The 26,963-nt window shown below is 40.6% G+C and overlaps 1 protein-coding gene across 1 annotated transcript; it reads left to right on the plus strand.

Moving 5' to 3' along the window:
• Window positions 1-351: 351 nt before the first annotated feature.
• Window positions 352-24,980, plus strand: LOC149285334 (PC4 and SFRS1-interacting protein-like). The gene is made up of 16 exons (XM_089495490.1): window positions 352-423; window positions 3,515-3,591; window positions 7,931-8,069; window positions 11,998-12,111; window positions 13,748-13,855; window positions 14,406-14,462; window positions 14,591-14,675; window positions 16,937-17,015; window positions 18,092-18,308; window positions 19,089-19,189; window positions 19,342-19,397; window positions 19,485-19,555; window positions 19,884-19,985; window positions 20,763-20,979; window positions 22,241-22,343; window positions 24,911-24,980. The coding sequence occupies exons 1-16, from the start codon at window positions 352-354 to the stop codon at window positions 24,978-24,980; spliced, it is 1,668 nt and encodes a 555-aa protein (XP_089351616.1).
• The last annotated feature ends 1,983 nt before the right edge of the window (window positions 24,981-26,963 follow it).

Raw genomic sequence — 26,963 nt, forward strand, 5'->3', positions numbered from 1 at the left:
CGCACGCGTAGGAGGCGTAAGAAAAAAAAAAAAATAAGGTTGGAGAACTGCTGCACCAACCCCGTGCATGTACTGCGCTGCTGGCCCGGCAAAGTAAGGGTGTGTGTGGGTATTTGTGGGCTAGTGCAGGGAAATGCAGGCTACCTAGCCTCAGTGCATTTACCCTTCGTATATGCCCGTCCTAATAGCATTAGTCAAAATCGGTGTTTCTTGTAATATTGTTTTGTACCTAACTGCTGTCTGTTTCTGTTATAGTTGTGAATATCCAAACACCTTTGGAGCGTTCACACACACCACCTACTCTCCATCCACCCCCTTCATCCACTACTGCAGACAAAGGGGGCAATCGCCATGACCCGTGATTACAAGCCTGGAGACCTGATTTTTGCCAAGATGAAAGGCTACCCTCACTGGCCGGCTAGGGTGAGTGCATGTTCTAATGATGGCTTTTAGTGCCAGTGAAATTAGAGACTTTAAGGCTACTAATTACTAGCTAGTAGTGAGCATGACACATTGTAACACACTTGACATTGATACTTTATAGTCTTGTGGTGCAGATGTGTCAAAGATGTCTCATTTCTGCTGTATGCTATTCATCTGTGCACATTGCCGTACGGTATCTGAACGTTGCCTTGGATGGATAGTGAAATGGAGCGCCAGGTTTTGGGAAAACGCAAACCTTGGATCATCCATTGCCTTCTGGCTAGGCATTCTTGGACTTGAGCTCTCCAAAGATTAAGGGAGATGCCACAGAACATCTAGCTCTTGGTCTCAGAGGGCGGCATAGTGTATGCATTTTTAGAAAATGAAACCCTTATCGTTCTTATTGTAAGTTAGTTCTTAGGAAATGGGTTGTAAATGTAGACCGGTTGCTTTTGAGACAGGTGGAACATTCTTTCTTACGGTATTTGTTCTTGGTTCTGGAAGGAGCCACTGCGCTCCATTATCAGTAAGGATAATGACACGGTGGATGCTAATCCCTCTGGCTGCATTATTCTCTGGGATAAAATATTATTATTCTTTTATGTAGCGCTGTCATTCCACAGCATAGTACACTGGGCAAACAGAACATAAAAAGTAGTGCATAACATAACTTAATGGATTTGGAGAATTTCAATGGGCTGGAGTTTGGCAGAGTGGATGTGGAAGCTCTTCATCCTGTCCTCCTCAAAGCCTTCATTTAAAAGAACAGTTTAATGTCCCAGTAAATAATGTTAAAGTACTTTATAAGCACTTTAATATACATTCTGTCCTTGTTAAGGGGGGGGGATAAAAGCCACTTGCAGGAAGTTGCAGCTCCAGAGCTGCAGCATACCACCCCCTCTTCTATCCAGTCTTCCCACCACTTTTGGCTGTTTGAAACAGCAGTCACTAGTGGCAGAGTGCTCTGATTTAAATCAGTGGATGCACCTTCCACACATGTGTACGACCAAGCAGGTCTGTTCGGCCAAATAGTGTAAATACATGGATGGATGCTTCCATGCATTTGCGAAGGGGGAAAAACAAATAATTTTATATGATGACAGGAGTGTCCTATTAATAGGTGGATCCACAACTCTCCATGAATTGAGGGTTATGTATAAAATTCCTTCTGGTGCAAAACTTGAATAGTAGTCTAGCCTTATCATTGTAGCAGCCAATGAAACAGTCTTGTTGCTAGTATCCTTTATGTTAAATCATCCTTTCCTCTGTGCTATGCTTGGCTCTGCTGTCTTTGGTGTGATGGTCAAGGTCAGATTAAGGAGTTTAGGAGTTATGGGTCCTGGAGCAATTACATTGGAATTCTCCCCTTAGCAAGCATATTTTTCTCCATTTACTCTGCTTTGTGCTGCTTGTGGACTTCAATTCTAATTTTTCCTCATTTTTTTGGGGCAATTTATTTTGCCCTGTATCTTTATCTAACATCTTTTCGTCACTTTTTTCTATCCCTTTTTATGTCCCTGCTGATGGCACATTAGCTCTTTTTAGCATGGAGCCCTGTCATTTTCCCAATTGAATTAGTATGATAGAATGGGGTGGGAGAGCACCTAATGCATGTGAGCGAAGAGAAGACCCTGCAGTGTTGCCCCAGCAGGTAGCAGCTGCTTTTTAACTTTTTGAGGAAAATTGAAGCAAAAAACTATTTGCATCACTAGTGCCTGGGAAAAAAAACCAGTGTTAATTATATTTAAATCCAGTTGGTGAAATGAAGCAGTAAGTAAAATAAATAAATAAAATATTCCCCTTTTGACACATCTGTCTTATCCGTTGACGGTCCAGGAAGTTCTGCATAGTTCTTGTGGCAAAGAATTTGGTTAGTGACCGTTAACTGTATTTATTGTCTCATTAAAAAAAAAAATAATCTTCATTCAATGTTTGCTGGATGTTGCCATCCAAACCATTAGGTGCTGTTGGGTCCTTGTTAATTAAGTGGGGGTATGGCCTTTTTAATGATATATTGATCTTTATGTTAACAAAAGCTTTTTATTTGTTTTATACAAAACAATTGTCAGATGCAGTATTCTACTGTCTTTTGGGACACCGTTTTCAGCCTGTTAACATGTTTTTAGGGGATTCATGCACGTTCTGTACTGCATATGTTGTAAGCTTTCTAAACAGTTTGGAATGAAAGCCTTGCCTGCTAGTACATGCAGTTCATGAAAGTGAAAACATACTGTAAATGAGATAGTCATCTGTGCATTACTTCCAAGTCACCTTATACAACTACTGTGAGCCATATGCGTATGGATGTGTGATTGGGAAGCACTTGATTAGCAACAGAACATTTTAATATAACTTGTTGTTATAGTACATTTTTTGTTTGTGTGTGTATATGCATGAGATTGCAAGAAGTACTGGAGAGTCACTCGTCCAAACGGTCCTTGATATTGAAAAGTTAATGGAGAGAGATGGGTTCATCTCTGAGTAACTTCTCCTTTATGAATTTGTTTCTAGCTTTTGTTGATGCCCTGCATCTTTTGTACATGGGCTGGTTTATTAAAGTGAATTTTTTAAATGCCTGCGTATTAACTCCCCAGAGAGTGATGATGCCTACCTAAAATGCAGCACGAAGCAGCAGAACCTTGTGTGACTCCCAACATTTTGGTGTTTTTTTTCACACGTTTAGCAAGAGTGAGGCTCGGTTAACAATGGTTGTAGAATGTTTGAAGGGCACAAATCTCCACAACAACTCAGACATGGTGGAAAATATCCAAACAAGTTTTGTCACATTGCAACTTTAAATTGATCATCATTAAAAATTAGCTCCACTCAACAACATCCATCTTGTCAAACTTAGTATCCATTGTACTTCACTGAGATTTTTTTTTGCAAACCAGTAGAATATTGCTCTTTATTCTGCTCTCCTTAATGCTTAATTATAATAATCGGAAATGTTCTTTTTTACATCCTTTTGAATGGCAATATTTAGTTGCTTACAACTGCAAATGACCAGCTTTTGGCTACAGTAGTCACAATATGTGATACATATGAGAGAAAAAAGAAATCTCTCTAACTTGTCAATTTGCACTTACAGGTGGATGAACTTCCTGATGGGGCTGTAAAGCCTCCTACCAATAAAATGCCTATTTTCTTTTTCGGCACTCATGAAACGTAAGTGTCTTAGTCAACTGTTTAGTTTTCATTTTGCAATTATGATGCGATACAGTTTTAAGTGTATCCTTCTCTTTCTTGTATGGAAAATGGAATGTAGTTGTGTCCACCCTCTGAATAGAGTGGAACAAGGAAATACAAATATTAGGTCAGTGGAGACTATGGATCTTATTTTTCCATACACATTTTGATTATATGGTTCAAATAAGATCATTAAATTTATTTAGTACTATCCGAGTGTGTAACGTCTCCGATGCATTAATCTAAACTCCTTGTTTTTGATGGGAAAAGATAATCTTTTAAGTCATCTTTGGGAATTTTTGCATCTTGCCAGGAGTCGGTGGCGCATTCAGGCATAGGATGGTACCATCTTAGTGTCCATGTAGAGCAGCCCTCAAGTAGGGAGAAATATGTGCTCTTAAGCACATTAAGAAACTTGGCTTGCCGCTATGAACAGTGCCAAGAGCTGGCAATTGTTATTACATTGTGGAGCTCCAGGGGGCAACTCATAGAGACACGGAGCTCAGCTAGTGCTCCAACAAGAGGGTGCATCTGTCAAGTAATTATCATGGTTTTCAGAAAGATTATGAGATGCTTTCCTTCGTCAGCACCCCAGGTACATTCATCACAGCTTGAGTGCTACAATTTATTTTTTATTGTGTTTCTAAACAAAAAAAAAAACAAAACTGTTGAACTATAACTGACATGTAACATTGAGCCCAAATTGAACATCCAACCCCCTTATCCAAATCTAAGCATTCAAAAAATATACGTTTCCAAAATGTTACAGTCCATTTTCCAACAGATGCTCTTTGCTAAGCCTCATTTTGATCTCTAATTTATCTAGGAGTAACAGAGGTGTTTGTATTTACATTTTGATATTTGTAAGGCAGTCTGTGTTATTGTACTGAGGTGGGAGGCAAAGGATGGACATCTTAGTGTGGGTTTGCTTCTAAAAACAAAAACATTCTAATTATTTTATTTCCAATATAATCTTGCTGTGTTGTACGGTAAAACAAAACCAAAGAAATAGCTCTGTAAATAATGCATGGAGATAATTTCACACATTGAATCTAGATTTGCTGTATATAGTAAATTTTGCAAGTTGAGTTAAACATCCAGGTGTCTCTTCAGATGAGTGGGTAAACTCGAGTGCACTGCTTGTGGTTAAGTTGTAAGTAACTGATACATCCCATAAAAACAAATACACAAAAATAGCCTACTAGCGCATGACAAGTTTGATTTTGAGTGTATTTTCAGTACAGGAGGCTCTCCTTAAATAGTATTTTAAACCTCTTGTTCATTTTGCGTATAGAGATTCATTTACTTTAGAAGGAGCTTCTTTGTGTGCTGTCACTAGCTGATTTATGTACAAGAAAGGTTGAGCTGGTCCCATATAATGCATAGTTCAATCAGTGCAACTCTCTTCCCTACTCCCTCTTTAGGAAATGAACCCCATAGACTAACTCAAAGCTTTTTTAGAAATCGTTGAGAAGCACCTCACTAAACCAAATAAGAAAATGGCAGTTATGATTTTTTTATAGGAACAATGGTATTTTGGGGGTGTTCTTCAGTGTTTTCATTAGGGCTGCAACTAACGATTATTTTAATAATCGATTAGTTGGCCGATTATTTTTTCGATTAATCGATTAATCGGATAAATTTTTTTTATTTTTTTTCAATTTAAAATAATGTAATAAACGTACAATTTACACTTTCATCTCTTTATTGCAATGGCCTCTCTCTATTCACCTTCTTATTTTACTGACATAATAATAAAAGCTACAAGAACCCAAACACAGTGTTTCTCAAACTAGGTTTTAATACAAAGTTATTAGTAAATATTAATTCATATGTTAACTATTTTTCATATTTAATAAAAACTATGAGAAAAAAGCCTTGTTTAAATTGTTTTTATTTACCAAACTGCCCCCGGTTATGCACATCTGACCCCCAGCTTGCCACTCTGCCCCCATATATGCCTTATACCTCTTATATGCCAGTGATATGCAACTGAGCCCCGTGATATACCTTTTACCCCAGATATGTTTTATGCCCCCCTGATATGCCTAATACTCCCTATATGCCCTGAAATTCATAATACCCCCCATACACCACTATAACTCACCCATACACCACTCTGGCTCCTCCCCCTCCCATACACTACTCTGGCTCCTCCCCCTCCCATACACCACTCTGGCTCCTCCCCCCTCCCATACACCACTCTGCCCCCTCCCCCTCCCATACATCTCTTTGCCTCCTCCCCCTCCCATATACCACTTTGCCTCCTCCCCCTCCCATATACCACTTTGCCCCCTCCCATACTCCACTCTGGCTCCTTCCCCTCCCATACACCACTCTGCCTCCTCCCCCTCCCATACATCACTTTGGCCCCTCCCCCTCCCATACATCACTTTGCCTCCTCCCCCTCCCATACTCCACTCTGCCTCCTCCCCCCTCCCATACTCCACTCTGCCTCCTCCCCCTCCCATACACCACTCTGCCTCCTCCCCCTCCCATACACCACTCTGCCTCCTCCCCCTCCCATACACCACTCTGCCCCTCTCCCTCCCATACATCACTTTGCCTCCTCCCCCTCCCATACTCCACTTTGCCCCCTCCCATACTCCACTCTGGCTCCTCCCCCTCCCATACATCACTTTGCCTCCTCCCCCCTCCCATAATCCACTCTGCCTCCTCACCCTCCCATACACCACTCTGCCTCCTCCCCCTCCCATACACCACTCTGCCTCCTCCCCCTCCCATACACCACTCTGCCTCCTCCCCCTCCCATACATCACTTTGCCTCCTCCCCCCTCCCATACTCCACTTTGCCCCCTCCCATACTCCACTCTGGCTCCTCCCCCTCCCATACATCACTTTGCCTCCTCCCCCCTCCCATAATCCACTCTGCCTCCTCCCCCTCCCATACATCACTTTGCCTCCTCCCCCTCCCATACATCAATCTGCCTCCTTCCCCCTCCCATACTCCACTCTGCCTCCTGTCAGCCACGGAGGTTCACAAGACAGCAAGGAGCCGGGTAGAGAGGCAGAGTGGTGTATGGGAGGGTGGCTCCCATATACACCCCTCTGACTCCTCCCCCCTCCCATACACCGCTCTGCCTCTCTACCCGGCTCCGTTACTGACTTCATAGAAGCCTCAGCGTAAGTGAAGGGCAGTAACGGAGGCTGTCTGTGCGATGCAGACCCCCACCGGCTGACAGAGAGGATGATCCTCTGTCAGCCGGTGGGGGTCTAAACGATGCGCACAGACAGCCTCCGTTACTCCCCTTCACTTACGCTGAGGCTTCTATGAAGTCAGTAACGGAGCCGGGTAGAGAGGCAGAGTGATGTATGGGAGGGGGAGAGAGACGGAAGTGAGAGACCGGCCGACAGTGAGGGGAATCATAAGGGGAGGGGAATTATAATTTTTATAATCGATAAAAATCGATTCGATTAATCGATAATGAAAATCGTTGATTTTATTATCGATTTTATCGATTAGTTGTTTCAGCCCTAGTTTTCATTCTTTTCTGTCGTGTTGCATTTGCCTCATTACATTTTATATCTTTTTAGGCAGGGCCCTTAAATCCTTCTGAAGTGTTTGACTTCTGGCCAGCTCAGGGCTTCATATAGCTCTCTAGGCCTTTGTTAGTAACTTAGCATTTTATTCCACTACAATGCATTCTTTAGTAAACAAACTTCTCTGTATTATGTGCATTGATGTAATTTCCAGGCTGGACCATAGTCAAGGATGTTCTATTACTATTTATGAATGATTAGACTTCTTCTTTGTTTCATCTTACATTTTAAAGAAAGCAGAATACATGAAGGTACAACACGCCTAGAAATACTGCCATGTTGCATATTTGTACGCATATCATGCTGGGGTTTTTAAATCTACATAAGCATAGGTTCATCTCTTTAGACTCTTAATGTTCCATTGGCTACAATAACAAAGATGTATATGTGTTTCTCTTGCAAAATATGCAAATAGTTAACTTCTAATTATTGTGCTTGTTTAATATGCACTATAGAGGTTTTGAGTAGATCAGCCTTTGAGCACATATTTTATAGATTGATTCGATAATGTGATATTTGTAACCTTTACAAGAGTTCGCTTGATCCACTGTTGTTGGTTGTTGTATGTGTAGCAGTAAATTAGTATTATGGAGGATAACTGGGAATTGGTCTGTGCGGCCCAAAGAATTGGTATATTTCTTATGGGTGTAAATTGAAAAAAAATAAATTCTACGCAAAGCAAGATCACCCCACCCTTCCAAAAAAGGTGAAACTTTTGTTATTTATTTTTTTGTTTTTTAATTTTTGTTTTTTTAAGGGCGTTCTTGGGACCAAAGGACATATTCCCTTATGAGGAAAATAAGGAGAAGTATGGCAAACCAAATAAGCGGAAGGGATTTAATGAAGGATTATGGGAAATTGATAACACCCCTAAAGTAAAATTCTCGAGTCCACAGGTAATTAACTTGCTTAGGCACTTTCGTGCTCACAATTATTTGAAATACAGTCTCCCATTTATGGGATGTTTTACTGTTTATAAGAGCATATTTTTACCTTGGCCATAACAGTGCTTCATATTTCTCAGCTTAAAAGCAATGGTGGCTAGAGTGCATGGCTTTAGTACATCATGGCCATCTGACGTATGGTATGGAATAAAAGCTTATACACTTAACATGATACATTTCTAGTTAACGATCTGCCGTGCTTTTATTGTTTAACATAGGTTTAATCATTTGGTTGCTCTCTATGGTTTCAATGATATATGAACAAAAGTATGCGGACACCCTCCTAATTATTGAGTTGATTGTGTCTGATTGTGCCCCTGTCTGCAACACAAGGCCCAATAAGACATGGTTTGGCGTGAAGGAACTCTAGTTGCCTGCACAGAAAGCTGACCTCAAACCATTGAACACTTTTGGGATGAATGACAGGAGGATTGTTGTAGGGCTGCAACTAACGATTATTTTTTCGATTAATCGTTTAAAAAATTTTTTATTTTTCATTTATTTAAAATAATTTAATAAAGTAATGTAGGACGTAAAAAAACAAACAGCAGAATAAAAAATCTTTGATAAAAATGCATTTCTTGTTTTTATTTCCCAAACTGCCCCACCCGGTTGTGCACATTTGAGCCCAGACTTGCCACACTACCTGCCAGATATGCCACATACCCCCAGACATGCCACACTGCCCTCCGCACATATGCCTTATATACCCTATATGCCTTATATACCCTATATGCCTTATATACCCTATATGCCTTATATACCCTATATGCCTTATACCCCCAGATATGTCACTCTGTCCTCCCAAGGTATGCCGTATACCCCGCTGATAAGCCATAGTCCCCTCATAGATTTGCAGACTCGTTCAGACACAATACTTTTATAAATAAATACAGGGTTAATCTTCACTGCCCCCAGGATTTAAATTCCCCTCAATTAATTAAATTAACCAGCAGTCCCCAGCATTAAATTAACCCTGAAGAGAAGACCCCATTAACCATAATTGCCGCTAAATTAACCCTAAACACCCAATCAACCACAACTGCCCCTAAATTAACCCTGAAGACCCCATCAACCACAACTGCCCCTAAATTAACCCTAAACACCCCACTAACTATAACTGCCCCTAAATTAACCCTAAACTTTCAGCAGCCCAAATATACATTTTATACTCACCTGTTAGATGAGTTCTTGAGCCATTTGGACAGTATAGGAAATGGGAGGGGCCAATTGGCACTTTGGCCCCACCCCTTTCTCCCTGTCCCTCCTTGCAGCCAATCGGCAGTGACTGCAGGGAGGGACTGGAAGAAGGAAGTGGGTGGGCCAATCGGCAGTGACTACAGGGAGGAACTGTAAGTAGGAGCTGCAGCTGTGAGTCAGACTAAACGGATTATAAAACGAGGGATATTTTTCAGAGCATTTGCTCTGAAAAAACCCTTATTTTATAATCGATAAAAATAGATTCAACTAATCGATAATGAAATTCGTTGGCAACTATTTTCATTATCGATTTTATCGATTAGTTGTTGCAGCCCTAGATTGTTGTGTGATCTAACACTATTTGCAAGCCAGACCCCATAAATGCTCTTGGCTGAATGAGCAAAAAATCCCACAGAAACACCCAAAAATCTTGTGAAAAGCCTTCCCAGAAGAGTGGAGGCTGTTTATAGCCGTAAAGTGGAACCAACTTCAAATTAAAGCCCATGGTCTTGGAATGGCATGTCCAACAATCTCATGTAGGTGTGATGGTCAGGTGGCCACATACTATTGTAGTCATGTAGTGCACTTAGTTGTATTGGTTTTCTTTACATATACCGCCTCTTCTTTCGAAACACAATAAAATCACCTTAGTTGATGCTTTGCTGCCTTCGCCTTCCTGGTTAAAAAAGTAAGATTACATAACAAGCTTTGTATGTCTGTAACTACTAGATTTGAAGAAGGCGCCACTATGCAAGTTCTTGCTTGCAGTGTGATATAAATTAAATCCCACATTCTTATAGGATGTAGGTTCGATAAATGTGGTTACGATTCATAGTGGACCCTTGACAAGAATGCATTACAGATTTTGTGAGTACTCTGTAAATCAGAGGTGTCAAACTTGCTGATTACATCTCATCCTTTTTAACCTCCTCCTGACTGGCTGCCCATGAGTAGAAAAAAGTATTGGGGGTTCTCACCACAGAGCTAGTTTTAGTAGCTGGAGGTGATTGATTCTTCAGTTCCTCCTGCATCCAAAGTCAGTTGTGCTCAGCACTTTGTGGCATGATCGAACACTTTATCCCAGGACTTTAGAAACTCCTCTACTCTAGGTTGGAGGAACCAGTCCTGGAGCAGTGTTAAAGACCTTAAGCCAGGGGCGTCCAAGTTTTTTCTGCAGTGGGCCACTTCATCAGAATTGTATACGTGCGCGGGCCGCACTCATTTTTCACTGTGAGAAAATATGGCCTTTAATAAGATATGCAGATTAAAATAAATTAAATGACACAAAACCTTTACTTTTCCTCTCACTGATTTCTGGGCCTAGAAAGTTTTGTGACTACAAATGCAGGATTCTGTATAAGTAAAAATAAAATAGTTCTATTTATTTTAGCGATGCACTAAAATGAAAATTATGGCCCAAAACCGAAAATTCAGGGTTCACTTAGCCGAAACTGAAAATGACCCCCCACACACTTTTAATAAAAGTAAGTTACACACCAAAATTGTACAAAAAATTATGTATTATGATTAACAGCAATCTCAGGCATACCCAGATTCCAGCATGTACTGGTTGGCTGGGCATTGTATTTTTTGTCCAATTTTAGTGTGTAACCATGCTTTTATTAAAAGTAACACACCACAATTGGACCAAAAAAAATCAACAATATGACTTGGCATGATAGGAGTGTGATTGCTAACAGCAAACACACTCTTTTTATACCCAGGCAACCAGTAAATGCTGGAACCTAGGCATGATGGGACTGTGATTGCTGTTAGCAGATTGCTGTTAGCTGTTAGCAATCACACTCCTATCATCCCAAGTCAGCCAGTACATGCTGGAACAGGGTGGCTGTAAGTGCAGACCCCATACTGTTGGCAGCATCAATACACAAGGGGGCAGCTAGCCAGGTTTTAGCATATACTGGCTGACTTGGCATGATAGGAGTGGGATTGTTAACGGCAATCACAGTCCCATCATGCCTAGGTTCCAGCACTTACACATCCATGCTATCACACACACATAAATTCATTCACAGATTCATTCCCTCAATCAGGCATACTCATTCAAACACACTCCCCCACCCCCTTACCTGCACTACAGCTCTCTCAATGCCGCTCACAGACTTCAGCAGGGGGCGCGGCCTCCCTCTTCTCCCCACAGAGGAGGCAGGACTGGAGCAGAGAATAGACCCTCCCACAAGTAAGCAGCAGGGCTCTTGTGATCATGGCTGCCGATCTCACGCGGGCCGCACCTCGAGGTCCCGCGGGCCGCATGTTGGACGCCCCTGCCTTAAGCTATCAGATGACATGTAGGTTAATGAGTGCTGAGTTTTGCATGCAGTCAGTTGTACTCTTCTGTGAGGGCTCAGAGTTGTATGATTGTGTGTGTCTGGGAGTGCTGTGAATTTTTGTTTTTATGACGTGATGTAAGTTGTGACAGGAATCGGCCATGTGATTGTCTGATGGGTTGAAAATGCATCATATCACGAAGCATGATTGTGTTTGGTTAGGATTATTCTACATTGTGCCAATTGCATTTATAAATGTGCAGCCCTTGATAATTGTCTGTAGACCCAAATCAGCCTTCTTTCCAAGTGTTTGAAACCCCTGCTCTATACTCAGTTTGCATAGCCCTTTTTTCACAACTTGTGATATAGCCACTGTTGTGTTTTTGGTGTAGAATATTTTGGCAATTACGAATGCTGCACTGAAAGAGGCAGAAGAAGCGCAGGAGGAAAGCGTTGAGGAAAGTGAGGAGAAAGGTGCAAAGAAAAGGAAATCTAGTGCATCAAAGGTATGAATACAGTAAATTCAGTAACTGTTAAATTTGTATATAAACACCACACATAAAAGTAAGGAATCTCATAGAATTTATGTTTAAAAGTGAAAGGTACCTTTTTTGTAGGCATAGAAAATGTTGACACTTCAAAATTGCAGTTGCATAGAACATATACCTCAATGGGGCTACTATACATATACAACAACTAGCACATTGTTTACCTGGTCTCTTATAAATGCTTATAGACTGCAAATGAGTGTATTAGCCTCTCTGTGCATTACCGGTGTCTTATCACTGAAGAGCTGAGTTAATTGTTGGTGTGTGCAAAGTTGCTCGATAGTGGGCAAAAAAGAGCCTGTTGCCCTAGTTTATCTTATTGGCGCCCAACAGCTGTCCCTTGGGCCCCTGGTGTTGTGCACATGTTCAACCATAGCACATCGTGTGAAGGTGGCCAGGAAGGCCTACTGGGGCGGGGGGCGCTTGTCCAGGGGCCCGTTATCATTAAAGACAGCCTTGTGTGTAAGTGTATAATTTTGTTACAATAAGAGACAATATGTTGGCAAGCTGCTCAATAAACATTGGAACTGTTTCAACCTTGTCTTTTATGGAACTTGTTAAGCAGATTTTTTCCTCTTGGCTACTAATATATATAAAAAAGAAAATACTGATTCCGTGTGTGGGAACTTCACAGTTGTAAGCAATCACTAGCCACTAGAGGCTTATACGCCGTCCTGTAAAAACAAACAAAAATTGCTGTCCCTGGAAGTATGATACAACTTCCTACTTGTGCTGACAGGAGGATTGTTGTGTGATCTTCATGGAGAAACCGTGGGTAATGGAGGACAATTTGAATGAATTGTTTTGCATTTTTGATTGTTGGCAAAAGACGAATACAATATTAGAAAGTGAATTCAATGAAATCATACAGTTATATTATGTCGGATAAAGTAATTTTTATGCTGCTGTTGGCAAAAGCAAAGGTCATTCCATGTCCTGATGTATGTTATGCCTCTGACATCTTGTGTATGCCAGGTTCCTGTAACTTAAACTGGTAGTTTGATCATCAGAGTTTATGAAGCTGATGCATCTTAATGGCACTATTTTTTCTGCCTCATGATTTTTCTATATAAGATACTGAGGGTGGAAATACATCAATGACACCTCTTGACTACAGTGTTCTGCTGCTTTGTATGTAGGAATAAGTTTATTTTAAAAATATTGTATGACCTAAACAGAGAATATGCAAGTGTTCAAGCAATATTGTGTATGATGTCCTGTGTAGGTGCTCAGCACAGGGAATGCACCGCATGAGGAAGAGACGCTCCTTGAGGTTGGTCCTGGTGGGAGGCTGAATGTGTCCAAAATATAAATGTATGCAGCCATCTAACATTTGGATGATGGATGATGCATTGAACCGACACAGATTAAAAATGTAATATGGTTAACAGTGTGGATCTGTAGACAAAGGTTTTTTGAGGGGTTTTTTTTGTTTGTTTCTTTTGACAATTAGCATCAAATTCTAGCAGTACTGTATAATTGAGTGTAAATAAAAAAAATCTACTGCCAAACACAAAAACAGAAAAGTGTTTTTTAATGCTTGATCATTGTTTAACTTGTGTTTAAAACTAGACTGCTTATGGTTTTATTTCAGATTTCTAGCAAACAATCTGACACATCATCCAGTGGACTTGGATCTCCAGAAAAAGATTTGAGCACATCCAAAGAGGACACCAGCTTCTCTGAGCAAACCGCAAACGAAGTGAGCCATTCCTACCTTATCTGGGGTGCTGTCTTAATGAAAATAATTTGGCCTTTACCTTGTGCAAGATATATTGCTAAGTTTAATTATTTTTGTTTAGTTACATCATTGTCACTGGCGCTTAAACACTTCAAGTAGCACTTCAAGTACCTGAGGTGCATTGTGGCATGACAATGGCAGATTGCGGATACAAACCATGCACAGGAGAAAGAATTAAATGAAAAAAGGACATGATCTATAAATCGGCTATCAGCGCAGTGTACAGCTCATTATTTTAATAGTGTACCTGTAGCAGTCCAATCAGCAGATGACAGTTCCAATTTAGCCACAGAAGAACACCATGAGTATGTGCTGTAGGCAATTAAAAATGTATGAGCTTTTGATACAGCTTCCTATATCTGTTCTTCACAAACACTTGTTTTGAACATCATTTTAATATTATTTAATGTAATATTGATTTGTACAGCGCCATCATATTCCATAGTGCCGTGCAATGGGTATCTGGTTATTAAATAACATTTGCCTTTTTTCTTGTGTTGTCCTCTGTCAGCAGTCTGGTTTGGCAAAAGAGTCCCCTGTTAAAGGAAAAAGAGGGAGAAAAAGAAAGGTAACACACTGCTCTGTGTTATTCAGTTATGTATGTTATGAGAGAGGACCAAGCATAATAGATGGTACAAATATATATGTATGTGACATATAAAGGGGTCTTGCAAATAATGTTTTTTTGTCTCGAAGGCGGATAAATTGGTAGAGCCGGACCAGGATTCAGCCTCTGTACCTGTGACCCCACCAAAACAAAGTCCCAAAAGAGGCAGACCAGGTAATTGCTGAAATGGGAGTGTAAGCGGTGTTAAATACCCAATCTTTTGGAAACTGTTGTAGTTTGGAAGAGTGGCGATTATTACTTCTATAGTTCTCTCCAGTTTTACATATGTAGATTCTGACAAAAGAGGCAATCAATGCTTTCCTAAATCCCAATTCTTATATAGGACATGTTGTGTGGAAAGGCCTATCTTGTGTGTTTGGGACTGCTCCCTAAAACACAAGGCTGCTTTTTGGACATCCTGTCTCCATGGCAGTAATGTATGCCAGTGTTAGTCATTATTTCAAAGCAGATCAAATTTGTTTTACTTCCGCAAATTGAACGCCATATGAAATGTGTGCATACAGCCAGTGGCGTCGCTAGGTTAATCCTTGCCCCCCCCTGTGCAGTACCAGAGAATGCAGAAGGAGGCCGCGCCCTCTGCTAACGGCAATCACAGTCCCATCATGCCTAGGTTCCAGCATTTACTGGTTGGATGTGTAAGTGCTGGAACCTAGGCATGATGGGACTTTGATTGCTGTTAGCAATCACACTCCTATCATGCCAAGTCAGCCAGTACATGCTGAAACCTAGCTAGCTGCCCCCCTTGTGTATTGATGCTGCCAGCAGTATGGGGTCTACACATCACTTACAGCCACCCTGTACCAGCATGTACTGGCTGACCTGGCATGATAGGAGTGTGATTGCTAACATCAAGCACAGTGCCATCATGCCTAGGCACCAGCATTTACTGGTTGCCTGGGTATGATAGGAGTGTGATTGCTGTGTGGGCAGTGTGGACGCCAGGGCTGGCTTTGGGGTGTGCAACCTGTGATCTATGCCTGTAATTTAGGGGGTTTTAAATATACCTTTTAATGACGTGTTTTTATGTGAATTCCAATTGATCTATACCTGCAAAGCTGGGTTTTTACGTTATTCTGTAGATCCATATCTATATATTTCCATACATTATTTATGCATACCTGCAAATAGTGTTTGTATGTCTTATTCAGTTGATACCTGCAATGCTGTTTCCATGTATTTATTTGATCTATACCTGCAATGCTATGTTTCATATACTATTGTATACCTGCAAATACAGGATTTGTATGTCTGATTCTGTTTATTTGATATATACCTTCAGTGCTGAGATCACAAGTGAATTTCAGTTGATCTATACATGCAAAGCTTGGTTTGTGTGTTAATGTGTTGATCTATACCTGCTATCGGCAACTGGGGCTAATATTAATATATATGGGCAGCAGGGGCATCAATACACAAGGGGCAAAAACACTAAGGGGGGTATAAACGACAATGCAGTGTGAAAAATCCATCCTGATGTAGACGTCTGTGACGTAGATTGTTTCCTGCTGTTTGTGTGTTTTTGGTTATCAGTGTAGCAGAGCCTGTCCTCGGGTGTGTGTGTATAGGTGTTGGTGTGGCAGAGCCTGTGCTGGTGTGTGTTTGGGTGTTGGTGTGGCAGAGCCTGTCCTGGTATGTGTGTTTGGGTGTCAGTGTGTCAAAGCCTGTCCTGGTGTGTGTGTGTGTGTTTGGATGTGGGTGTGGCAGAGCCTGTCCTGGTGTGTGTGTCTGGGTGTTGGTGTGACAGAGCCTGTGTTGGTGTGTGTGTTTGGTCATCTGTTTCCTGGCACTTTAACTTACAGTAGAAATTATTTAATTTATATTTATCCAGAGATAAAATGCCCTCCTGAAGTTGTAGTGACTTCAGGGGACAAAACGTTCAAGGCCCTGAAATCATTTAGTGGAAAAGTTATTTATTGTGTTATAATATTTATTTCAAGGATTAGTCGCACTCAATTGTGGCTTCAGGCTTCCCATGTTGAATGATCAAGTATTATTTTAGCCCAATAACAAAAGTATAATTCCATAGCACATTACTTTTGGAAATTATGAATGCCCCCCCCAGTTTGACTGTGGTATCTTGTGTGCCCCCCCTATAGTCGCCACTGCATACAGCTATGTAAGCAGAGGACCTGACCTGAAGTATATACTTCTTGGTGGCAGTAGTGCAAGTCACCAACCCCCCATTTTCACATAATTGATCTGTGGAGTTCTTGTGTGCCGCTGGTTTTTATTCTTTATACTCTAGCAAAGGAAACCGTGATGATGACTTGTTTCAGAAATGACTATGCAGAATGCAAAACTAAATTTAGCTTGTGCACCTTCCTGCATATGGGCTCAAACTGTGAAAAAAAGCAGGGTGAGAACTGTAGACTTAGATTTTAGACAGACATTTTCTACTTTTCTTCCCATACCAGCTTCAGCTGAAGTCAAGGTTCCTAAACCAAGAGGAAGACCAAGATTAATCAAGCCACCTCCTTCTCCAGGGCATGGCATGTAAGTGTTCATGTCTACATAACAAATGATTTGAATCACCTAGGTTACATTAAACAATAGCTCGCAGTACCCATGCCACAATGAAAAACAACTAATTCTGTAAAAACTGTAAACTCAGTGGCAAGGCATCGCTATAAGTAATCCTTCAAGTAATAACTTGAATAATGTCTGTGTATTCAAAAACAGAAAAGATTTAATGCATTCCTGGAGCAGAAACTAGGGATGCACCGAAATAAAAATTTTGGACTGAAACCAAAAGTTCAGGATTCACTTGGCCGAAACCAAAAATGACCCCCCCACCATCACCACCTTAAAAGAAATAAATAAATATATATAATATATTACCACACTTTTATTAACCTCTTAATGACAATCCACGTACGTGATAGCGTTATTTGCCGGCGGCATTGCGGTTTTCCTGCACAAGTCTGTCCTGACAAACAAAAAAAAAAAAAAGGGTTTCTGACCTTCCTGTGAATGCAAATCACCGGTCTGTTAAACATGCCCCCGAGACAGATGCAAATCTGGTGAGGGGCAAGCCTGCGATGCCCCAGAGGGGGGTTAAACGCCAGACCAGTGATTACAGGCTCCCTATGCCATGCTATCCCCCCCCATATTTACACATCCATGCTATCACACACTCATTCACAAACATTAATTCACTCATTCATTCCCTTAATCACGCATACTTGCTCATACTCTCCCCACCCCCTTACCTGAAATGCAGATCTCTTACTCGCAGACTTCTGCAGGGGGCCTGCTGCTTCCCTCTATGTTGCTGTGTGAGCAGCTTCTCTTGCCCCTCCAGGGGAAGAAGGAATTGAGCAGTCATGTGATGTGCATTCATGTGACTCTGCGGAGTTCCTGTATCTCCTGGCCGGTACAAGAGACGCTGCTCGCACACTGTGTGGGACCAACGCACAGGTAAGCAGCCTGGCCCCTGCGGACGATTATTTTTGGCCGTTTTTTTTTTAAATTATTATTTATTTCGGCATTTTACCGATAATGCCCTTTTCAGCCAATATATTTCTGCCACTGATATATCGGTGCATCCCTAATTTTGACCTATTTTACAGCACAAGTGAAGAAGATCAGGCCAATAAAAAAGCATTAGAAAACAAAGCGCAAAAGCAGCTTTTACAAAAAAAGGATGATGAGGGTGCGAAACAGGAAGTTGATAAACAAAGGAAGGAGCCTGATAAAAAAGGGACTGAATCTAAAAAGAAGATTACAGGCAAGATTGATTCCCCTTCTCACTCTGATTCAGACTCGGAGGATCAAGAAGAAGGAAAGGTGAGAGTATGATTTGAAAAATTGTGAATTGTTTTTAAAAATAGTGAGCTCACTGCAGTTGTGTTGTATAGTAACATCACGAGTACAGCAGGGACCTAATAAATACCCCTACCTGTCCCCCAGCAATCTGCTATTCTAGTTTGTCTTAAACATCATGTATGCTGTATAACCATGAAATGAGAATAGTTTCTTAGCATGCTAAATACATCCTGGTAATTTCTTTCAATACAAACATTGGTTGAGGAACATAGTCTGAAATGACAATGAGGTATTTTAAGAAAAGCTTCATGTTTCCTTTTGCTGATTTTACTATACATCATAAGGGGCCAGCCCCAGAGTTTCTCCCACTAGAAGGGCTGTGGAAGATCTTAAAAATTGAACTGTGCATTATACAGAGCTGGCACAAGCCTTCTTACAGGAGAAGCTCAGAGTTCACTTAACGTTAGTGTTTTCTGTAACTGTGAACTTCTGGTTATCATCCCCTATATTTAGATCTGTGTGTTGTCAAGTTTTGTTGCACACTAGCAGCACTGATGATAAAGCATAAGAACACGAGGTGAAGGCCACAGTTTTGCTGTATCTAAGCAATCATATTACACCCAACACCCTGCATGTTATTTCACACATCAGGAAGTCATTAAGCTGCTTCTCTAGTCTGTGACCTGGTTAGGGAAAATAGAAATAAAGCATATTGTCAAGGTGGCACATGAAGCATAATTGAGGGGGGTTTCTTCTATTTGGTTTTCCTGACTGAGGCAATTCTTTTTTGTCACTTAGAAGGGCAAAGGACGCAAACAAGTGACCCAGAAGCGCAGCTTAAAGCCCGAAAAAGAAGCAGCTGTTAAAAAGCATAAAGTGGATGATGCCACTAACACAGAAAGGTTGACAACAATGTCATTGTTTCCTTTTTTCTTCTCTGTCTCGATCTTTTTGTCTGTGTCCACCCTGCTAATATTTACAAGATTCATGTATTGTATAAGTTACCTCCTTTTATAGCCAGTGCTCTTACAATATTATTTTTTGTCACCTATAGCCACGGCAAAGAGGAAGTGAGGAAACTTGAAGTTAAAAATCTGGACAAGAAAAAAGGTTGGTCTGTTATACCGTATACACCCAAAGTTGGAAAGCTTATGCACTTTGGCATTTTTATACTTTTGCTGACTTTCCTTCCCACAGAACCATCTACAGATGCCAGACTTCAACGGATACATGCAGAGATTAAAAGCTCCTTAAAGATTGACCACCTGGTATGTTGTTATACCTGGTATTATTATAGAAAGTCTTGCATTGGCCAACATCTGTATCTTATATCGCAAATTAGACTTATATTTGTCATAACAAAAGTCTGGGAAGGATTTTCTCTCATCTGGTTGTCGGGCTGTCAAGTGTTACATATTTATACTGCTTGTCACCCTTTGGGTCATCTTGTAGCCTTGGTTATCACAACAAAACTAATATTATAAAAACTAAAGACTAAAGCACAAATAGTATGAAGACTATTTATTGAATGTATGATCTAAAACACAGTACTCTTATGTAGACTACAGTTTTGCTGCTTGTCCTTTTAAAACGCAGGATGTGAATAGATGCATTAATGCCTTGGATGAACTGGCTTCACTCCAAGTAACGATGCAGCAAGCTCAGAAGCACACAGAAATGATTACTACACTAAAAAAGGTAGGAGCCACACTTGTCATGCCTGGTTAAAAAAAAAAAAAAATGCGAAGCGTACTTTTAAATAAAATGGTCCCTTGAATGTATACACACATTTTAAACTTGATACACTTAAAAGGGCAATTTAATGTCTCAGGGAGCTATGCCAAAGAAATGCATATTAAAATGCTTTCTTATTTGAAAAATATTATTTAAATACTTTCCTTTGCCCACGAGCTTTGCCAAGCCAGTGGTGTAGTGAGTTTCCCATGTCGGGAGATGTTTGGCCTACTGCAACTTCTGCATGGAAAATAGTGGCAAAAGGGGAAATTGCTTATGAGGGAATATTCCACAATCCCCCTGTGCATTTGCAAGGCAGACATCATGAAAAATTAATTTATAATATAACTATATTTGTATGTTTTTTTAATAAACTGTTAATATGTAAATTGGGTGTGTTGTAGACCATTGTTTTCCATTATTGGACAAAATTCAAAATAGTGATTTTTTAGACCGGCCAATGCTTGTGTGGTCCAAGCAATAAGAATGCTTATTTATGGGGATGGAACTCTCAGAACTTCTGCAAGCCAAGGAGCTGGGGCAGTGAAATACTGCCAATGCATGGAGGGGGGTTCTGCACAATCACTTTGTGTCCAGTGGAACCAGAAACAATAATTCAAAGGGGACACCCCAGTCTTAAAATGCATATGATGAAAAGGAGTCATTTGCCAGTGTGGTTAATTATGTACTAAAGTGAGAGAATGTGATTTCCACATACAATTAAAGTTTTACTCTTGACAGATTCGACGGTTTAAAGCCAGCCAAGTGGTTATGGAAAAAGCTACAATGTTGTACAACAAGTTCAAAAACATGTTCCTGGTTGGTGAAGGTGACACTGTTATAACTCAAGTTTTGAACAAGTCTCTAGCAGAACAGAAGCAGCATGAGGAGGCAAACAAAGCCAAGGAATCCGGGAAGAGAGGGCCTCATAAGAAGATAGAAAAGGACCAAAGTTCAGGTAAGCCAGATAGGATTGTTTGCAATGAATGCTGGCCAATCCATACAGATATACATCTTGTATTCAAACTAGGTGCTTTTAAAGTCTGAGTTAATGGCATTCGTCACCTCCAGTCCTCTGGAGTAGAGGACTGCACTGGGACGCAGGTCCTGAGTTTTACATTTTTTTTTTTTTTGCAAAACTGTATATTAGTCATTTATAGGTTTTCTGTTATATTTGTCCAATTTACTATAAAACACCCAGACTCCTTTTATAATACTGACTATGGTATATAAAATACAATAGCTTGATCTCAATCACCCAGTTTGACTTTCTGACTAATCCTAGGAAGGAAAGGATTTCATTGTACAAGCAAAACGTAACTACCGTTGCCATATGTAATCAGCTCAGTGTGGTATTGGAGCAGGCAAATTCACCCAAAGTATAATATAACGGATAACAATAGCAGCCTCATGTCTGCAGATAAAAGATGTTTGTTTGAGCAACTTGAAATAGGTTTTTTAATGATAACCTGCATTGCTGAATATACCACTGTATTTTAAGTTCAAGGAGGAAAAATGTTTTTCCGTCGTACTAGCACAAACTGTCCTTTTCTGCAGCTTGTGAACAACAGTACCCAGGTTATACTGTTTAAAATGATATTTTCAAAGAAGAGGTAGGGAAATGTATAAAGAAATGCATGCAGCCATAGCCTCTATAAGTTTGCGATAATTGTACTAAATAGTTTATTTTGAACAAAGCCATTATGGTGAACAAAAACCAGTAAAATAAGACATGGTAAACAAAATCTGCCTCCACCCCTCAAAAATAAGCAGCTTGTCACTACATAATGATGATGTAGGTAGAAGCTGCTTCAGAACCAGACTGTATGTGACGGGAACACTAGAGCGCCCATTTTTCTGGTGCACATCAGAAAAGAAATGTGCTTGGCTTATGAGAGCTTCTATTCTGACCTACGTATGCATATTTATTCATTGGTGATTAAACTGGAAAGATGCCAGTATTTTATTTTTTTGTGTGTATGAATGCCATCAGGAATTTTTAATTGCAGTCTTGTGCTGAGAATTAATTTAATCTGTATCTTGGTCATGGTGCTTCTGGTAGATGGAGATCAAAACAGGGCATGTTCCTTCCTGAAGACAGAAATAGAATTCAAGGGATTTAAGTATAAAGTCTTCAATCGCTTTAAATGAATCTAGCATATGTGCCGAGATTTACTGTAAGTGTCACCATTAACATCATTTCTTTGATATGCGCGCAGAGACAAAAGCTGTTAATGGCAGCAAAGAATCCCAAGACCAAGCACAACAAAACGGGGAGAGTGGTGAAGAGAGTGAGGGCAAAGACGACAAGACAGAAAAACGGTGAGGAATCCTGCTGTTTTCAACTATATTTTTTCAAAGTTGAGTTGGCATTTTGAATATATATTGAATATTCTGTATCTATTTAGAGAGATTGGTAATTTAGAAATAGGGTAGATATATACCTGGAGAGGAGAAGCACATCCTAGCTAGATCTCATGCTCCCGTCCATCTTTGTGTCATGTATTGTGGAAAGACCCTTGCAATGATCTGCGTGTCCTTAAGGCTCACGATATGTCACCCCTTGCTTAGTGACTTAATTCAGCAAGCAGCTTCAACATTCAATTGATTCCAATGGAGACTCAGTTCATGAGACTAGCTCTTGGAAAACTGGAAGAGTGTCCAGTAAGAGTTCATGAAATGTAGCGGTTTGGGGAGGCTGTTCCTGTCTGACTCGCCATGGGCAATAGGTAAACGGGAACAATCACGTATAATCATGTGCTTTAAAATATGCCCTCCAAGCCTCAGGCATTGCTCCTAGTTCCCTTTTCCTTTGCTAACATCAGTCTCTCATGCCCCTTTTAATTAATTTATGCCTTAGTGCAGGGCTTGACAAATTTGTTGTGAATCTAGGCGCCAGGTAAAAAAGTTAGAAGCCAGGATTTTTTTAAACTAACAGTTGGTTAGGAGTGATCGGATCATCATCAGCCCACTTACTAAACTCACAGCGTTTGACCTGGAAGCACCCTGGACTTTCAGGTCAGTGCTGTTTTTTTTTTTAACTCTTTCGATGCTGATGTTCCATTGGAGCACAGCATTGACTGATATTTAGTCCCCACAAGCTTGTGGGGAAAAATGTTAACCCCTGCAATGCCACGAATGTGTCATTCACAAGTGTGGCATTGAAGGGGTTAACGCTGCACTGTCGCTCTCATGGAGCGATCAGGCAGCAGGGGGGTGTTGGGGCTGGTGTCCACACTCATGTGGAGACCAAAGAACCTTCTCCCCTGTTCCTGAAACTACCTCTGGCAGCTGGGACTCAATTGCTGGTCTATAGACCAGCCATTGCAGGGAGGGAAGTCTTTGATGACTGCTGTAGGCTTCCATGCCTACAGGAATCATCAAAGGGCTTGTGGGTGCTCGTTTTTGCTGTTGCTGGTCTGCCAGACCACCAGCAGCAGAGCCCCGTACAAAACGGGAACTAACCCCTAAATGCCGCGATCGCGGCATTGAAGGGGTTAACGCTGCACTGTCGCTCTAATGGAGCGATCAGGCAGCAGGGGGTGTTGGGTCAGGTCCCCACACTTGTGTGGGGAACCAATCAACACACAACCCCCTTCCCTGAAGCTGCCTGTGGCAGCTGATAACACGATTGCTGGTCTTGCAGCAACCGCGGTTTCAGCCTACAGGATCACTCCGTGGGAGTGATCTCAGGCTCGGGGGCGGGCTCTGAGTGGCTGTGCTGTCTGCCCAGACTCCTGGGCAGACAGCAGCAGCAACGCCCCCGTGTGGTTACTCAGCCTCTTACATCCACATTTTTTTATGGATGTAAGAGGCTGACAAAACCTAGGCGCCAGGACAAAATTCTCTGTCGCCATGGCAACCTGGCGCCTGGGATTTGTCGAGCCCTGCCTTAGTGCATCGTACATGTGTGCTAGAAACCGATTGTGTGAGTCTAGCTTTAGAGAGACTCTCCAGCATGGTATATAATATCAGGTCACAGTAGTAATAATCTAATACAGAGCTCTGCTTTGTAGTACAGGAGCAGCTTGTGCTTGCCTGGACCTTCGCAGCATGGTATTGTCTTACTTTTATTTGTGTAGGAGAGTATATCCGACAGGCGTAAATACTTATACAGACAAGTTTTAGTGTCGAACTGTTTTCGAACCACCCCAGTCGTACACTTTCTACTTCAAAACGGTGGCAATTATCAGGAATTGTTATTGCTTTAAATATGTAATTTGTGTTTGCCGTTCTTATATACATCTATTGTCCGTCATATAAATAGATTTTATTTACACATTGTTGTGATTGCTACACTTCGTTAATGCAACTTACCAGAAGCAGTCAGGTCAAATTATTATTAACAAATATTTGTTCCTTTTTAATAGAAATGTATATGAATTCCCCCAATCTCTCCTTGTGAGAGCAAAGCTGCATAGTCCTGCCCATTTGAGAGTGCTTTCAGCAGGCTAATGTGCAAGGTTAACCCTCCTAGAGGAAAATGGATTTGGTACAGGTCTCAAGTTTTGGTTTTTTTTTGTTTTGGTTTTTTTTTAATGGCACAGCCTAATGTCCCTGACACCCCTTCTAAAAAAGAATATATATTAAGGTACTCTGAGTAATATGCATTCTTCCAAAAGAAAAAAAACAGCCCTCCTCTTATGTGGGCCAACATTTGCCGCGACTGCTCGCCTGTTTTAAGCTGCCAATCATCGGCAGGAAAGTACTCCCATTGAGATGTGCAACTCCATATGGGGGATTCTGCAGGTTGGAGAGCCCCTTTAAAGCAGTGTGACACCATTCAGTCCACGTTGTTGAGGTTGTCATTTTGTATCAAATGTGTATATTGTGAGCAATTAAAAAATGTAGCAGCATTTTCCCATTAACATTTTTTTTCTCATACACAGTGTCCTTAGTGGATCAAAAGGGACTGAGCCCAACAAACACACAGGTGATGATTCTGCCTCGGACGACTGATGATAAAAATGAAAGACCTATTTTTGGAGAGGGCTGATGTGGCTGTGTGCCAGCGGGTTAGTTTTAGACTGATGAAACTTTTAAATAATTTTATAATAGTGTTTTGCTGTCCAAAATGTAAACAAGAAATACTTTCAAAATGCCTGTTTGTTAAATTGCTCAGCAATGTTGGAGGAACTTTGGAAATACTAGCACCTGTTTCAGCTTTTATTCTGTGCTGGGTTTACATCTGAACACTTTTTATGTTTAGATCTGGGACAAAGGGACTCTTAACCAATCATCATTTTGTATTATATTATTGCCTTCGGGCAATTGCTCTTCAGTATTTTACTCCCTCTAGGCTTACACAGTCCACAATACTTGTCCGTTTTATTGTTGTCTCAGACACTGCTGCTACAGAGCACTTTCAACTTGATGTCCATCATGAACCTGTCATGAGGCTGTAGACGGCAACAATAGAAAAGCTTAGTGTGCCTGTTATTGTCTCCAAGAACACTGATCTGAGACACACAATGCAAATTCATAATGTATGTTCCTGGATCTCAGACCCATTGCAATATCCCTTTTCTAGTCAAAGAATCTAATGAGCTTTATGGCTACTGTGTTGTCGAGTTGTCTGCTCAAAAGTTTGCCAATTAGCCACTAGGTGGAGCCCCTCTATTTGCAAGAATTTGTATCCTTACAAATGTGCCATTCCAGTTTTTCCCACTGTTTGGGGTTCCCCCCCCCCCCTCTTTTTGCTACATCTTTCCTCTATGGAAGGAGTAGCAAATGTAATTTTAGGGTAGGTTATTGTATACTCTGGCGTGATTGCCTCGTCCAAAAGCTTGTGATTTTTTTAATTTTTTTGTCAGTCTTTTAGTAGTCACTGATACAATTAACAGATTTTTTTTATATATATATATAATTACAAAACCTATGGAGGTAAGTTTGTGTGTGAAAAGAAAACTTTAAAGTGGCATTGGTGGGGAAAAAAACTTTTTTTTTTTCATTACGGCTTCAAGAAGGCTATTTCTCTGCAACTACAGGGGGACTGTTTTGGAGCAAAAGTGTGGGATTTCATGTGTTCTAACAGTGCTACTAATATTTTACCCATTTACTGGTTTATTCTATGTTGTGTTTGTGGAGATAATTTAGAGGCAGTATATTTTTTATATAGCAGTGAAAGGTGTTATGTGGATTTAAATGTTTTTGGTTTGTTTTTTGTATTTGCAGTGGAACGTAAGCTTGCTATGTAAATAGAATTCTGTGTCAAACATTTTCTTGTGCTTTTGTATTGAAGGCTCAAATAAAACTGTTTAAAATGATTATAGAATATGGTTGCTGCAACAATTTTATATTTCTTGATATCAAACTGTGTGATGGTTTCAACCTCCCAGTAGACAGTGATATGTTTATTAACAATGACATAAAGCTTACAAAGAAAAGAACACTTTACCTACGGTTAAATATGGTACTGGAGACCTTGAATGCGTTAAGTAAATTAATGAAATCAGAGCATTACCAGCAAAAAGTGCTCCCCAGCATGAAAAAAAAGATATGGGTTGAAGATCATGGGTCCTACGGCATGGCAATGACCCAAGAGCACAAAAGAATTGAAAAGTAAAGAAAAACAATTAACTGTTTTTAGACTGGCCATTAACGAGTCCTGATATCAATCCCATTGAAAAACCTTGGAAAGAGCGGAAATCTGCCATTGGGGGAAAAGGGATCCTGCAAACATTCAAGAACCTGAACACATTGCATTTGAAGAGTGGGAGAAACTGCCAGAAGACAGGTGTTGTGGGAAGCTTAAAGGAGGCTGTTGCCAAATATTACGGTGTTCAGGTTGTATTTTAGGCTTCTTCTGTGAAATCACTGTCAGTTGAAAAGGCTTGTTTTTGTGTTTATACCTTTTCAACATCCTAATAAAATATCATAATTAGAAATGTTCCTACTTTGTATTATTTGATATTGTACGTGACGTGATGTTGACCATAACTG

Source organism: Sceloporus occidentalis, unplaced genomic scaffold (genome assembly GCF_023333645.1).
Source record: "Sceloporus occidentalis isolate IW3139 unplaced genomic scaffold, rSceOcc1.0.p SCAF_80, whole genome shotgun sequence".
In the NCBI taxonomy this organism is placed as follows: Eukaryota; Metazoa; Chordata; class Lepidosauria; order Squamata; family Phrynosomatidae; genus Sceloporus; species Sceloporus occidentalis.